At 52.4% G+C, this 14,060-nt stretch overlaps 3 protein-coding genes across 3 annotated transcripts; 2 read left to right on the forward strand and 1 right to left on the reverse strand.

Annotated features, from left to right (window-relative positions):
- Window positions 1-1,066: 1,066 nt before the first annotated feature.
- Window positions 1,067-3,262, forward strand: GLRG_08868 (formyl transferase domain-containing protein; the record flags this gene model as incomplete). The annotated part of the gene is made up of 1 exon (XM_008099553.1): window positions 1,067-3,262. One exon carries the CDS (start codon window positions 1,067-1,069, stop codon window positions 3,260-3,262), a length of 2,196 nt encoding a protein of 731 aa, XP_008097744.1.
- Window positions 3,263-8,366: 5,104 nt separating this feature from the next.
- On the reverse strand, window positions 8,367-8,876 carry GLRG_08869 (uncharacterized protein; the record flags this gene model as incomplete). The annotated part of the gene is made up of 1 exon (XM_008099554.1): window positions 8,367-8,876. The coding sequence occupies one exon, from the start codon at window positions 8,874-8,876 to the stop codon at window positions 8,367-8,369; it is 510 nt and encodes a 169-aa protein (XP_008097745.1).
- A 2,533-nt stretch (window positions 8,877-11,409) lies between these two features.
- GLRG_08870 (sulfate permease) lies at window positions 11,410-13,921 on the forward strand (the record flags this gene model as incomplete). The annotated part of the gene is made up of 3 exons (XM_008099555.1): window positions 11,410-11,954; window positions 12,016-13,159; window positions 13,208-13,921. 3 exons carry the CDS (start codon window positions 11,410-11,412, stop codon window positions 13,919-13,921), a joined length of 2,403 nt encoding a protein of 800 aa, XP_008097746.1.
- Window positions 13,922-14,060: the final 139 nt, after the last annotated feature.

Genomic DNA, 14,060 nt, shown 5'->3' on the forward strand with positions numbered 1-14,060 from the left:
TGGCAAGGACCGAAGCTACTAGGTGACTCGGGTTATGACGCCCAGGCGAAGTTTCCTGAGACGGGAACACGGTGGCTGCCAAGAGTCAAGCGGAGTGCTGCACACACTCCCACCCTCTATTTGCAGATAAGCCTCACGACCGCCAACGAGATTGGGAGCGTCTTCAAGTTACTCAAATGATTGAAGTTCGGCCGAGTGACAGTTGACGACTGGCTGACAAGTCCATGTCACGCGTGGTGCTCTGGAGGGGGGCAATGCTCAGCAACAAGATCCGGCTCACGGATCTACTGGGAGGCCCAAGTTGACCCAGGCCCGCTACACGAAGAATGGTTTCTTTGAAATCTGCTGATCGTAATTGTTCGGAGGCTTCGTGACGCGCTGCCTAGCTATGTCCGTATGGAGAGTGCCGACTAGAAATCGCCATCGACGGCGCTAGTCAACAAGGCCTTTGCTCCATGGTTTAGCGGCCTGGACTAATCGCCCAATGCAGCACGCGCCCCTGAGTCAAGGAGCTGTCTCTTGTCCCACGAAGCCGCCACTTTCGGTCGTCCGTCCCAAGGTGCCAACATTGATTAGGCCTGGGCCCGTCAGGTCCGAGCCCGGTTCGTCCGGAGTGGTCTGAGAAGGCGTTCCGCCAACTCCAAGCTAGGACGACATCAGCCCAGTGCTGGCTTCTGCTGTACCCGACTTGCAGGAGCCGAGTCAAAGATAAACAATGGCCAAAGACAAGCAAGGTGCATTAGTCATGGAATGTCCCCTATGGCAAGCGAGGAGTTGGGTCGTTAAGCTCCAGGTCGCACAAGGCCGACCGGTCAGGATCAGGAACGGGAGGGGTGGGAGCCACATTACTTGGTGTGTGAGCTCCGAGCTGAAGCCTCCGACGGAACTAACACACACAGAAAATACGCCCCCCCTTCTCTCAGCCCGCCGCCCTCCCATTGAAAATGGCATATATGATGCCAGTTAACCGCAGCTCCTCGCAACCGGACTCCCGTGGGATTTCCTTCTCTCTTTATCTACTCTACATTCGGTTCAAGTGTTGCTGGTGCCATAAAACGCTGCCATCATGAACATCCTTTTCCTTTGCACCGCGCACAACTCGCTGTCGCAGCGCCTGTACCTGACTCTTTCCAAGTCTCACAACATCACCATTGAATATGCCCTCTCAGACGAAGCCATGATCGAGGCGTCCAAGCTGTTCAAGCCCCATCTCATCATCTGCCCTTTCCTCACCACACGGGTCCCTCGCGAAGTGTATGAAAACTACCTTACCCTGATCATTCACCCCGGTCCGCCTGGTGACGCAGGACCTAGTGCCTTGGACTGGGTGTTGATGGGCGACGACGGAACGGAGGCAGACCCAGAGGCACTTATCCGGAACGGCACATGGAGCGAATTTGGTCGATCGTACTGGGGTGTCACTGTCCTCCAAGCCGTTGAGGAATTCGACGCCGGACCGGTATGGGCGTTCGAGCAGTTCCCATTGCAGATCGATTCTCCCAACATCACAAAGTCAAGCGTCTATCGCGGACCCGTCACGCGGGCCGCGCTCACGGCTACCTCGGCGGCCATTGAGAGGATCCAAACCGCCTGTATGCAAGCCGTCTCACCCTACACCCCACCTCCCTCGCCCGGTAACTTGAAGTTCGCCCCGCACCTTGTCAATCCGCTCCTCCAAGCAAAACCAGCCTACCGCGACGCCTCAGTGACACTGCAGAAGGCCTTCCTTGGCGGAGTAACACGCCACCGACCCCTTCTCAAGGCTGCCCAACGCGACTTCAACGTCCAGTCACACACGGCTCGGGAAATATCGCGAAGGATTCGGTCTTCGGACTCCCAGCCAGGCTGCCTGACCAAACTCTTCGGTCCGTCCCTATACGTCTACGGCGGTATCATCGAGGAGAGCGACGACTTTGTCGGCCAGGCGCGTCCGGGAAAAATCATCGCTTACCGAGACGACGCTGTTTGCGTCGCCACATGCGATGAGAAGGCCGTTTGGATCACCCACGTCCGCCGTGTCAAGAAGAAGACGGACGTCATGTTGTGGCCCAAGGTTCCAGCTGTCTCAGGCCTGCAGGAGCTGGGTATCATTAACGATGATGCTGTCGCACGAAATTGCATCTCCCGAGCCACCGTTGACTGGTCGCGAGCCCCGCATACTACTCAGCAGGACGTTTGGGTCGACTTTGAGACCTTCCCAGGTGCCAGGCGGGTTGCATTCCTCTACTTCGAATTTTACAACGGCGCTATGAGTACGGAACAGTGCACCCGCATGATTAGCGCTCTTGACTTTATCATATCCACCCACGTCGTGGAACGTCCACTCAGTGCCGTTGTACTAATGGGAGGCGAAGGCTACTTCAGCAACGGTATCGCACTGAACGTTATCGAGGCTGCTGCGGATCCAGCCCTCGAGTCTTGGCTGAATATCAACCGCATTGACGATGTGGTACACTACCTCCTGCACGAGCTTCCATCACGCAAGATCCTTACCATTGCTGGCATCAGAGGCAATTGCGCAGCGGGCGGCGTCGCCATGGCTGCCGCATGCGACATCGTCCTCGCTGGAACTGAGGCGGTTCTCAACCCCGCTTACCGCGCCATTGGTCTCCACGGCTCCGAATACCACTCCTTGTCATACACCGGAAGATGTGGCTCGTCCGGCGCCACCAAGCTGTTGCGTGACATGAGACCACTGTCGACGACTGAAGCCCGCACAATGGGCTTGGTCGATCACACAATCCCCGGCTCTGGTGCCCTTCTTGACACTCGCATGCGAAAACTCATCAAGTCCATGCTCACTTCTCCAAAGACACTGGCCCCGGGGATCTGGAAGAGCAAAGTCGACGTATCCCCCGCCGGCCTGGCCTGTGCTCGTGCGCAGGAGCTCGGAGAAATGTCAAAGGACTTCTGGAGCCCGAGGTCGTCAAGATATCACCTTCGTCGCAGAGACTTTGTTCGCAAGATCAAGGCTGCAAAGACGCCTCTTCGGTTTGCGGCACATCGCCGCAGCGACGGGGATCTCGACGAGGAGGAGTCGGACGAGTTTGACGATGTCGTCAGCTTTGAGCGCAAAGCAAGGGCGGCGTTGATGGCTGAGCAGCTGAAGGGTTACGTAGAGAGCGTGACGTTATCGACGCCAGCTCAACATGTGGCCGCGAATCACGACTCCACTTCACATCACACCAGGGCGGCGAGCGACAGCGCTGGCAAGCGGGACTTGAGGCCCGTCTTCTCGTGCTACTATGACGTTACGGCATGAAGTGTGTTGTTTTCATGACGGGCTTTTACTGTATAAAGGGCATTCTTTCGGAACAAGATTTCCTGTCCTGGGTATTCATATACTCTGCGATAATTTGGTGTATAGTGAATTTGATATACTCTCAACCCGTTCCTAATGTGTTCTAATTCTCGTGAGGTTCCAACTTCCTTATCTCTTACATGTGATAACTGGAAGAAATTATGAGTGTCCAAAAGTTAGCGCCCGCCCTATTATGCGCGCCGCTAGAAGCGGGACACCGATAACATGGTGTGTCTACTTACAAGGGCAAGCAACAGGCTCAGAGCCCATGCACTCCCATCATGGCTAGCGTTTCACTCTCAGTCCTTCTAGCCTTTTATAGGCCCAGCCTGGGTCTAGTGGTTCTCTTTCTTGATCCTGTGCCGGAAGCTTCCTTTCGACTCGCCCGTTTGTCAAGCTGTTCCAGTGTAACCCCAGAAACGTAACTCTAGCAATGAGCGTCTAGCATCCAATGGTCACAGTGGAACGGCCCAGGCCCTTGGGGTCTAGGACTCATTCTCGTACCGAGTGTCCGGTCTTTTGATGAATGTTATAATAGGCTACGGTTCTCACTGGTGAGTGAGCCGATGTGCTGGGATACATCCGTCTCCGACAGAGCGGGGGTGATTGCCGAATCCGGGCCTGCGAGAGGTGGGTGGGGTGCCGATAGCGGGGCCGTCTTAATGATGTCTACGGAGTATTTCGCACACATCCACCCGACCCCAAGCCCCAAACTCCCTATGGCTCTAGCCTGAACCATCTCTGCCTGCCTACCTATAAGGGAGCCTGGTGGCAGTGGCCCTCGAACTATTGCCGCTACGCAACGTGGGAAATTTGACGGATTCCACCCAAAAGGACCTCAAAGAGTTTCGAAGGCGGTTACCGATATTTTCACGGCCGCCTTCTGGTACTTTTACGGCCCTCTAAGCCTATCTTAGCTAGTTCTTTGCCTATCCTAGTTAATTCCCTTGGAAATACTATGTTCCATTCCATCACGCGAACATTACCAACTAACCCAGACCCTAACCCAGACCCTAACCTCTGACCCTACGCATCTTTAAAAGCATATATAAAAGATGCGCAGGGTTAGTGGTTAGGGTCTGGGTTAGTTGGTTATGTTTGCGTGATGGAATGTGTTATTTAGGTGTGTTGTGGTGGTAGTGGCCAGAGGGCTGTGAAAATACCCGTAACCCTCGAAGGCCACTCTACCATTGGCATTGAATCAAGTATCCGAGACAAACTATCAAAGCGCAACGCCGGGCAACAGACCATCATTGAGCCGTTTTTGGACTCGGCTGATTATGACATCACCTTGAAGAAAATATGATTGGCGTTTTTTCGGGCTTTCACGGATGACTGTATCCGTCTCCTTCGTCACACTTCGCGGTGTGCTATCTTGGAGATGTATATCACGTCGCTGAGAAGGAACGGACTAAGCTTTGCGGGGATCTTCCATCATCCACATCATACTCCGTACTTTGGCATCATATGTGATCGATTACCGGAGGCAGTGGAAATACATATAGAAGGGAGGGGGCCAATCGAGGGCCAAGACCCACCATGATGGAACTGTTGTCAGCGGGTGCGGCCTGTTTGTCCTTGGGCCACAAGTATGAATGTGTCTATTGATGCTAGGTTGGATCACACACTTGATAACTTGAACGCGATCACTACCACTGTTGCAATACCGTTGATTACGATGAATGAATTGAACATCAAAAGTGGCCGCCGTGTGTTTTTTGGGAGAGGCGGGACCGATAACATTCGTGGATTTATTGTCCTCTATGGTGTCTGCGTTCTTGGTTATGTGAGGCTAACAGAATGTATTTTTAGGTCATTACGCGGATGCTGGGATCATCGAAGATGCGCCCTCCCCCGAAGGACGGCGGAGGAGCAGTGAATGGAGTGCGAGCTCGGCCAAGTCAACCTTCGAAAGCACAAGCCTTTCCCACGGGGTAATTATGGGATATATTTAGGAGAATATCATCAAGAAGTACTCCCGAGAAGCTCCCGGAGCGAGTCAATAACTGTAATGAAAGTGAAAGCACGATCGGGCCAACGGTCAATGCCGAGGAAGAGCAGGGACGAGGACTACGATGTGGCGCCACGAGGATGGCGAAACGATACAAGACGCCATACGGATTAAAATGTTCATATTGATATATTTTGTGTGCTCTCAATTGTATTCTGTCACAACTCCCAATCCCCTGCCACTCCGCCATTTGAAAATGTAGAGATTCTGTTGCTGACACGGGTTTCAACGCAGTCAGTTCGCGTGCCATTTACCCGCGTTGTGGATTTCGCTAAATTGGGTACTAGGATTTGAACCTGCACAAGGACTATTTTTAGTTGAGTCGCCAAACTCACAGAGTTCTTTAAATAATTTTCGTTTTGTTAAACCTTCAACTTCTGCAAGTTTTTAACTATGATCTATCCTTCGATATGGTTTATGTATATTTGTATTAATATTCAAGAAGACGTCCTCATTTAAACCATGATGTCTGTTCTCATGAGATATTGCCTAAACAATGAGTCTCGATTGCTGCAAGCTCCCGTAGCCAATCGGGCATCCCTCAGACATGCAGCTGCAAGTCTGCCATGTCCGGCGCCATACTATCATCGACCGGACGAACAGAACACCCCATATGCCACAGCTTCGTAACGCCATTACACGACCAGGACGATATTCGGGGCAGCAGTGACATGGAATCGGATCTAGATCACAGTCCACGATGTCAAGCTCGGAGAAGTTGAGGCTATGAGTGAGAGCCTTCTCTTCTACCACGACTGCATAAGACCCATCCATACGCTGTTTTATTATCATCCACCGACAAATATAAGCTTTTATGGGAACAAGGTTATAGTTGGGTCTGCTCTTAGGCAACTTGACTGCAGGCAACGACGACTTACTCTATTACTGACGGCGCTATGAGTGCCTACTGGATAAGTGTCTTGGGTCGAGGCTTTAGTGGCCACTATACGAGATGTGGCTTCGGCAAGCCGTCGGTCTTCCCAACCCTCTTCGATTCCTGAGTGCTGTTTTCCATGATTCTGTGTGCTAGGACGGCCTTTTAAATATTGTTAGACTCTGGAGGAGAGAAAGGGGAATCCGCCCCTGTCGACTTGTGCTTACATGGCCTAAGATTCGGTGGCTCGTGAAGAAATGGGACAGCCCATCCACAGGGAAATTCTGGGTGCAATCAGCTTCTGTCAACACGATATTAGGAACCTCTTTGGTTGGTTTTCTCGTCAATTCGCAGCTTGCTACACAAGGAGAGCCTCAAACCATCGCCATTATATTTGATGACCAATAAACGGTGAAGAATATTCTACTGTAATTCATGGACACACTAGATGGACCAATCCCTTCCATAGGTGGATCGAGATACCGGGTTTGAGTTGGTTGCATTTTTGCAATTGTTGAGGCAATACTTACATTTTTCTGAGCAGCAGTCTGATAACTTACAAAGGTCCAATATTTGAACGTTACGAGTTTGATTGGGATCTCGATAGGCAATGATTTAGATTGGCAATGAATGTTGTAGAAAGGAAATGGGAAATCCTCGTAACTGACTGTTAGTTGATGGATTGCATTTTTGTCTTGACCTTCTGAAGAGCACAAGGTTTTGATCGCTCAAGAGTCCTCTTCATTGCACTCGATCAAAAGCGGTGTGTGGATGCTGGCGCATTCAGGTTGGTGGACGCTGCCCTTTCCATGGACTTAAGTCCATCAAAATATGAAACAACGGATTCAGTGACACCATTATGATCCTGCTGTGATCTCAACCACCATTTCCAAATCCTCCTTCTTACCCCAGTCGAAAGTGCCTAGTTGCCATGGAACTGATAGAGATGGAGACCTCATCCTTCAGCTGAGTGGCATGGGCTTTGAAGATGTCTGGCTTCAAGAACCCGTACAGGCTACAGCATCAACCTCCCTGACGATAATATCGAGGCCATAGCTACTCTATGCCAGATTCTCCACAACTTCCACTTTAGTCCAGGGCCAAAAACAATAAGTCTTTCTAAGTTGGCCTTTGTCAGTGATGAGTACAAATGCATCCCAGCACTAAAGTATTGAGGGATGGTATGGATCAGAGATCAGCTCCAGGGTTACGATAAGAACGTGCAGCTAATAATCGACTTTTGCTACCTATTGGTATTCTCATATGTAGTCCACCTTATCCTTGAAGTCTCAGACGTATATTGGAGGATCTTCCTGTGGCATGAAGGCTCCTTTCTATCGACTTCGGATCGAGTCAAAATGCTCGCAGGCTATCCTCTGCTGAGGCACGATGTCATTCGTAAGCCTATTTCCAAGTTTCCATGTTCGTACAAACCTGACAAATGAATGTTATCCTGAAGAAAAACGACACGAATGCTGCGACGCTTTCTACCAAGGTCACATTGCCTCAATGACATAACCTCAAGCGTTGTACAATTCGCAATACCTGTACCCGAGGTTTGCGAGGGCATTTGGGGTCTACATTGAGAATGTTCGATGGTCCAGCTTTCTGCCCAAAGATATCGATTTGGAACGTACAAGTTTTGCAACCTTCTGGAAGCGGCGGTCGACATTCCTCAGATCACCATGGCGCGTTTCCGGTGCTCAAACGCGACAAGTCGCTGCGGCTGTCCTTCAAACGAATACGTTGACCGCAACCTATCTCACTGATTCAGTGATGAAGCATTAAGGATTGTTAAGCAGAGGCGCATTTTCAACTGTCTCGACTGCCTGGAGAGCAAAGGCACATCTGGAAAGGCAAAGCTATGCCATTCGCCCCGTTTCTCTGAGGTAGTCACGGACAGAGGGATTCCTTTACGCTCATAAAAGAAGCTTCTTTTCAAACACTTTGTTTAGGAAATTGTAAGGGTTGCGACTCATCTACTCGAGTCCCTTGAAATATGGAATATGAAGTGTTTGTTTCTCGTTTAGCATCTGAATGTCCATTCTAATTGACAACCATTTTATAGTCCGAGATCGATGTGGTTGATAATTATCAGGATTACCAGGCACATCTTGCCACCAAAGCTGCGATGAATTCACACGCCACTCCTGCTTGATGTGTGTGCTGTTCGTTACATATTAGCTGCTGAGCAACCCCCAGGTCACGAAAAGCATTCTTTCAGCATTGTTACACTGAACAGTTCCCTGCAGCCCAATCTTCCCGTTTTGGGCCAAGGGAAGATATCTTGTCGTATAGAAGCGAATATCGTTGGTACCGATTCTCATTGAATTGCCAGTACTACCAGAGTCGGCATATCTTGCCGCAAAAGAGCACGACCCCGAGCTCACAATACGGGCCCAGCCGTCTGATGAGAAGTCGCTGGGTTGCAACGTCCAGAAGCCATTCTGGTCTCCCAACGAGTTGACGAGGATCTGACAGTCCGCGGCCGAAGGAGCTGAAGCCGAAAAGTCTGTCGCTGGGTCCTCGGCCTGCTCGCCGCACCACTCGACTCTTCCGGATGAGAAGGCAACGCGTTTGGAGAGGCGCGTTGGCCGTTCGCCTTCGCTTCCTTGGGTGAACTGGAGTTGGCGGTTTACATGGATGGTCGATTCAGTGCCGTCCGCATTGAGGAAGGTGCGAGGCACCATGTCTTTATATCCGTCTTTAGACGCGGCAATTACTGTGACAAGGCATAGAATGATGGCCCCGAGGAGTGTTTTGGCGAAGACACGCATTGTGAAATAATTGCTGCCTATTGGCACAGCAGAAAGACAGTAAATAAGATTGTGTTGTTTGAGATGCAATCTATGATCAGCATTCGGTGAGAAGCTACCAGAAGGTTGTCAATGCCTGTCAAGTGATGTGGGCGCAGTGCAAGCAGAGGGAAGAAGGCATGCGCTGATAGCCTCCTATATACACCGTAAGTATCATTACACGCCAGCTGTGATCATAATGGGATCACGAGACAAGGAAGGAGATGAGTCGCGAGACCCCCCGCGTGACGTCGTGCAGCTTGTCGTATGTGCTATTGGACTGCGGCACGGCGGTGACAATATGCGCAGGTTTGTCACAAACAAGAAAATCAAGTAGTGATTCGCCCGTAGGATGCCACGGCCCCCGATTGTTGATGAATTACTCGGCATAACAGCTTCCCTTGGTGATATCGGCCAGGGGTTGGGCTCACGATGTTTGCTGTGTCGAAAGTCTAAGTGATGGGCCCGAATGTGATTGTGACGAGAATCGGACCCCGGAAGAGCCGGGATTGGCACAAGAAGCGCCCAGCAAACAGATGGGATCCCAGAGGCACAAGTGCGTCGGTGCACAGCAGCCAATCACAACGCCATGTTGACTGTTGGTCTAGTTCAGGATCTGCGACCGTCCACAGCCATGGTGACGAGTAATAGTATCGTGCATGAGGTCTTTGTGATTATCTCGAAGCCAGGGATGAGATCACGCCCCGGATTTGAGATTGAATGTTGAAGGTACGGGGAGTTTGGGGGCAGGGAGGAGTGGAAAGACCTCGAAGATCGTTTGGCTGAAAGGCCGTATGATTGCCCGCAGCTAGGTGCAGCACGGCACCATTGAAAACGACATGAAACGATGCTTGCGGAAGATGGGGGCGCTCATTAGCAAATGAGATACCTATGTGTTTGACTGCGTGATTGTGTACCTGTGCGCCCTTAAGATGGTCCCGTCCCGCCTTGCAGATGTACCTCGGCCTATGTGTCCGACGGCCAACAATGTGTTTGTGTTCAACTGAAACCCTGTCGAAGGGTTCTCATTGCCTCGCAAGCAAAAAGGTAAACAGCATGGGCGTCCTCGAGCAAACCCCGGTGCCTTGGTTTTGGGAGCATGGAGCGGACGTTTGTGATTGATGCAAACCCGTTGATTCGCAGTACCCCCGATGAGATTCATCACGATATGTTTGTGATGCCATGAGACATGCAGATCGCGTGGCGTTTGGGCCAGCCGGAGAAGGCAGGGGAAGATGTGGTTCATCGACATAGTTGGGAAGGATGCACTCCGTACACTACGTACGTAGTACCTGTATGCGATACTTTAGCCCGACCGGCTCGAGCCCGCTTAACCTCGGGAGGGGCCGATGCTAGAGATAAGGGTTGAAGATATGCGGTGCTCCGCAGTGTAGGTAGGTAGCTGGCGAGTGCGAAGAGGAACAAGCAGGAGAGCCCAGGTAGTGTACATGTATAACAAGAGGGAGGGGCATATGATCGGGGTCGGGTGGGTACGAATGACACAGCGGGGTAATGCGGCGAAAGGAAAAGTGGTTCACGTGCATCCATCCTCCCAAAGCGGTGTGGTGTTGCCTGTGGACGGCTACGGGCACGTAGCGTTAGTGTTCGCCGCGGAATGTGTTTGCCGGTAGCCCCTGTCTACCAAGGTAGGTAGGTAGTCATGTATCCGTACCGCACCTTCCTAAACACTGAAGGAAGGAGGCACCATACACATACAATACCTACAAATATGGCAGGCACATCAGTACGTAATATTAGACAAAGTCAACCATCCCATCGTCAAATCGAGTTTTGCTGACACACCCAATATTGATCCCCATTGCGCATTGATGCCAATCCGATCCTTGTGAGCGACTGCGGAATGGCAATCCTTGTCTCGGGGAAAAAAACACCCTCGCCGACCGCTTTGCTCCATCTGCCAATCCGCTCCGTCGCCTCTAAGAATGCCATAATAGATTCCAACTTTCGCCATCGTCTAAAGCGACGACTAGTCAGCCATTGTGTGACAAATTACCCCATTTTTTTTTTACATGGTCTGGCCCGGGGCGGTTGCAGCAAACTAATACCGGCATTATTATCCATCCCATCACCGCTCTTTTTTATTCCGACCTTGTCTCTCTCTCACATACACACACACACACACTCTCTCTCTCTCTCCCCACGTCGCACCCATCCCCTCTACCCCGTCGCCAATTTGTGCGACTTGAACTTGACACACTCTCAATCTCCCCAGGAACGCCAAAAAAGCAAAAAGTCCGTTTGTTGTCGCCAAGTCCACTGCAACCTCCGGGAGTCGATCTGCGTTTTCGAGCCTTCCATCTCTAGCCCCGCCAGTGTCGCACCCGGGGGGTCTCATACCGCAACCCCTCGCATGTTTTTTCTCGGTTAGCCTGTAACGTCTTGTTGTTTGGGGTCCTACGGTGCGAAAATGTCAGGAAGCCGACCTCCGCCAAGCCGCAGTCCTTCTTCGCAAACAACTCATCGCCCAGCGAATCCCAGCGCCCTGCGCCAGAGCTATACGATGGGCTCTCCTATCCAGTCTCCTAGCTCTCTCGGCGACGAGTCCGAATACCTAAGCACTCGCGAAGATGCCACTCCGCTCGCCACTCCCCTCGCCACTCCGCTTCCCACTGACAACGAATTTCGCGGTATCCGTCGCCCTGGTGCTGGTCCTCCCCGATTGAATACCTCCCCGCCAAGCGAGTCGACGAGTCTTCTTCAAAATGTCCTCATCGACAGCCCGTCTTCCAACAGCTATCCTCATGGCACCTTTTCTCCCCGGCCCCTGAGCTTTGTCGGGAGCGACCAAGCCTCGTCTTCGGCGTCTGAGATCCCCGTTCTTAACCCCATGTTGACTGCCATCACCGGCGACGACCATTGGAGGAAGCGCTTCATGAGGAGCATCAAGAGCAAGAAGATGCATACCTCGAACACCCTGGCAGAGCAGGCCGGCCTTAAGGGCAACCTCTGGATGTAAGTTTGCATGTGCCAGGGAATACACGGGTTCGCTGGTTAACAAAAGTCTGCTTTGCAGGTATCTCTCCTACTACATTCCCCTCCTGACATGGCTGCCCCAATACAAGTGGTCCTACCTGAAGGGAGATCTCGTTGCAGCCTTGACTCTTGCGTCCCTTTACCTGCCAATGGCTCTCTCGCTTGCCGACAACCTGGCGCATGTTCCTCCGATCAACGGGCTGTATGCCTTCGTCTTCAACCCCTTGATCTATGCCATATTCGGTAGCGCGCCGCAGATGGTTGTCGGCCCGGAAGCTGCCGGCTCTCTGTTGGTTGGGTCCGTGGTCAGAGGTAGCATCGACAAAGACCAGGGCGACGAGTACAATGCCGAGGTGCAGGCCAAGATTTGCGGAGTAGTAGCGGGCATGGCCGGTGCTACAGTTTTGATCGCCGGACTGGCTCGATTGGGCTTTCTTGATAGCGTTCTCAGCAAACCTTTCCTGCGAGGCTTTATCTCTGCCATTGGTTTCGTCATTGCCGTTGACCAGGCGATTCCTGAGCTCGGCCTTGTCGAGTACGCGGCGGAAGCGGGCGTGAGCCACGGGAGTAGCATGGACAAGCTGGAATTCATCCTCAACTCTTTCGACCATGTCCACAAGCTTACCTTCATTGTTGCCGGAGTCAGCTTTGTGATCATGATGACGATGAGAGAAGTCAAGAAGCACCTCCAGCCCAAGTATCCGGGCTTTGCCTACATACCCGATCGCTTCTTTGTCGTCCTCATTGCCGCCATCCTGTCTTGGTACTTTGACTGGGGTAGCAAGGGTGTCGAGATCCTAGGACCCGTCAAGGCGCCGTCGGGACATCTCTTCGCCTTCCGCTGGCCTTTCCAGACTGCCCACATGAAGCACATCCGCGAGGCCATGGGCACGTCCTTCCTGATTGCGCTTCTGGGCTTCTTCGAATCATCCGTCGCGGCCAAGAGCCTGAGCAACTCGGATGCTGTACAAGGGATCCAGCTCAGCCCCAACAGGGAACTCGTGGCACTGGGCGCTGCCAACGTTGTTGGAGCCTGCTTCATGAGTTTGCCTGCCTTTGGCGGTTATGGAAGAAGCAAACTGAACAAGCAGACGGGTGGCAAAACGCCCATGAGCTCCATCTTTCTCAGCATGATCTCGCTCTTCGCCGTGTTTTTCCTGCTGCCGTACTTTGCCTACCTGCCGGTATGTCGGTCCGTCTTGACAGGGGTCCTCATTCGCTAACACAGTCAGAAACCTGTTCTCTCATCCATGATCACGGTGGTGGCCTGGTCACTGCTCGAAGAGGCTCCTCACGACATCGCCTTCTTCTTCAAGATTCGAGGTTGGACCGAGCTGGCGCTGATGGCCATCATTTTCGTCTCGACAATCTTCTACTCGCTTACCCTCGGCATGGCCATTGGGGTCGGCCTATCTCTGCTCCAGGTCATCAAACACTCGACTCGCCCTCGCATCCAGATCCTGGGCCGCATCCCCGGCACGCATCGCTTCGAGAATGCCGAGTTGAACCCCGACAGGCTGGAGTTTGTCGAGGGCTGCTTCATTGTCAAGATCCCGGAGCCCTTGACCTTTGCCAACACGGGCGAGCTGAAGGCGCGCCTCCGGAGGCTGGAGCTGTACGGCACGAACATGGCGCACCCCGCCTTGCCGAGACTGCGGGGTGAACATCATAACAAGAACGTCATCTTCGACATTCACGGCGTGACTTCGCTGGACGGCTCCGGCACCCAGGTGCTGCTGGAGATTGTGAGCGGGTACAAGGAGCGTGGCGTCAGGGTGTTCTTCAGCCGCGGCCCCACCAACCCGCGCCATCACATCTGGAGACTATTGAGGCAGGCGGGCATCATCGACCTGGTCGGCGGGGAGTCGCACTTCGTATCTGATGTCCAAGAAGCCTTGAAGATGACCGAATTGGAGAGCAGTGTCGACGAAGATACGAACCCGTAAACGGAGCGCTTTGATTCTCACCGACTTTTCTTCATTTTCCCCCGGAGTGGTTTGCATTTAGAGTGGGCGTTTGGAAACCAGCATTCGAAGCGGAAAAAAAGGCGTCACGACTTTCACTTCTTGGATAGTATTTCTACTG

This window comes from Colletotrichum graminicola, assembly GCF_000149035.1.
Source record: "Colletotrichum graminicola M1.001 genomic scaffold supercont1.43, whole genome shotgun sequence".
NCBI classification, from domain to species: Eukaryota; Fungi; Ascomycota; class Sordariomycetes; order Glomerellales; family Glomerellaceae; genus Colletotrichum; species Colletotrichum graminicola.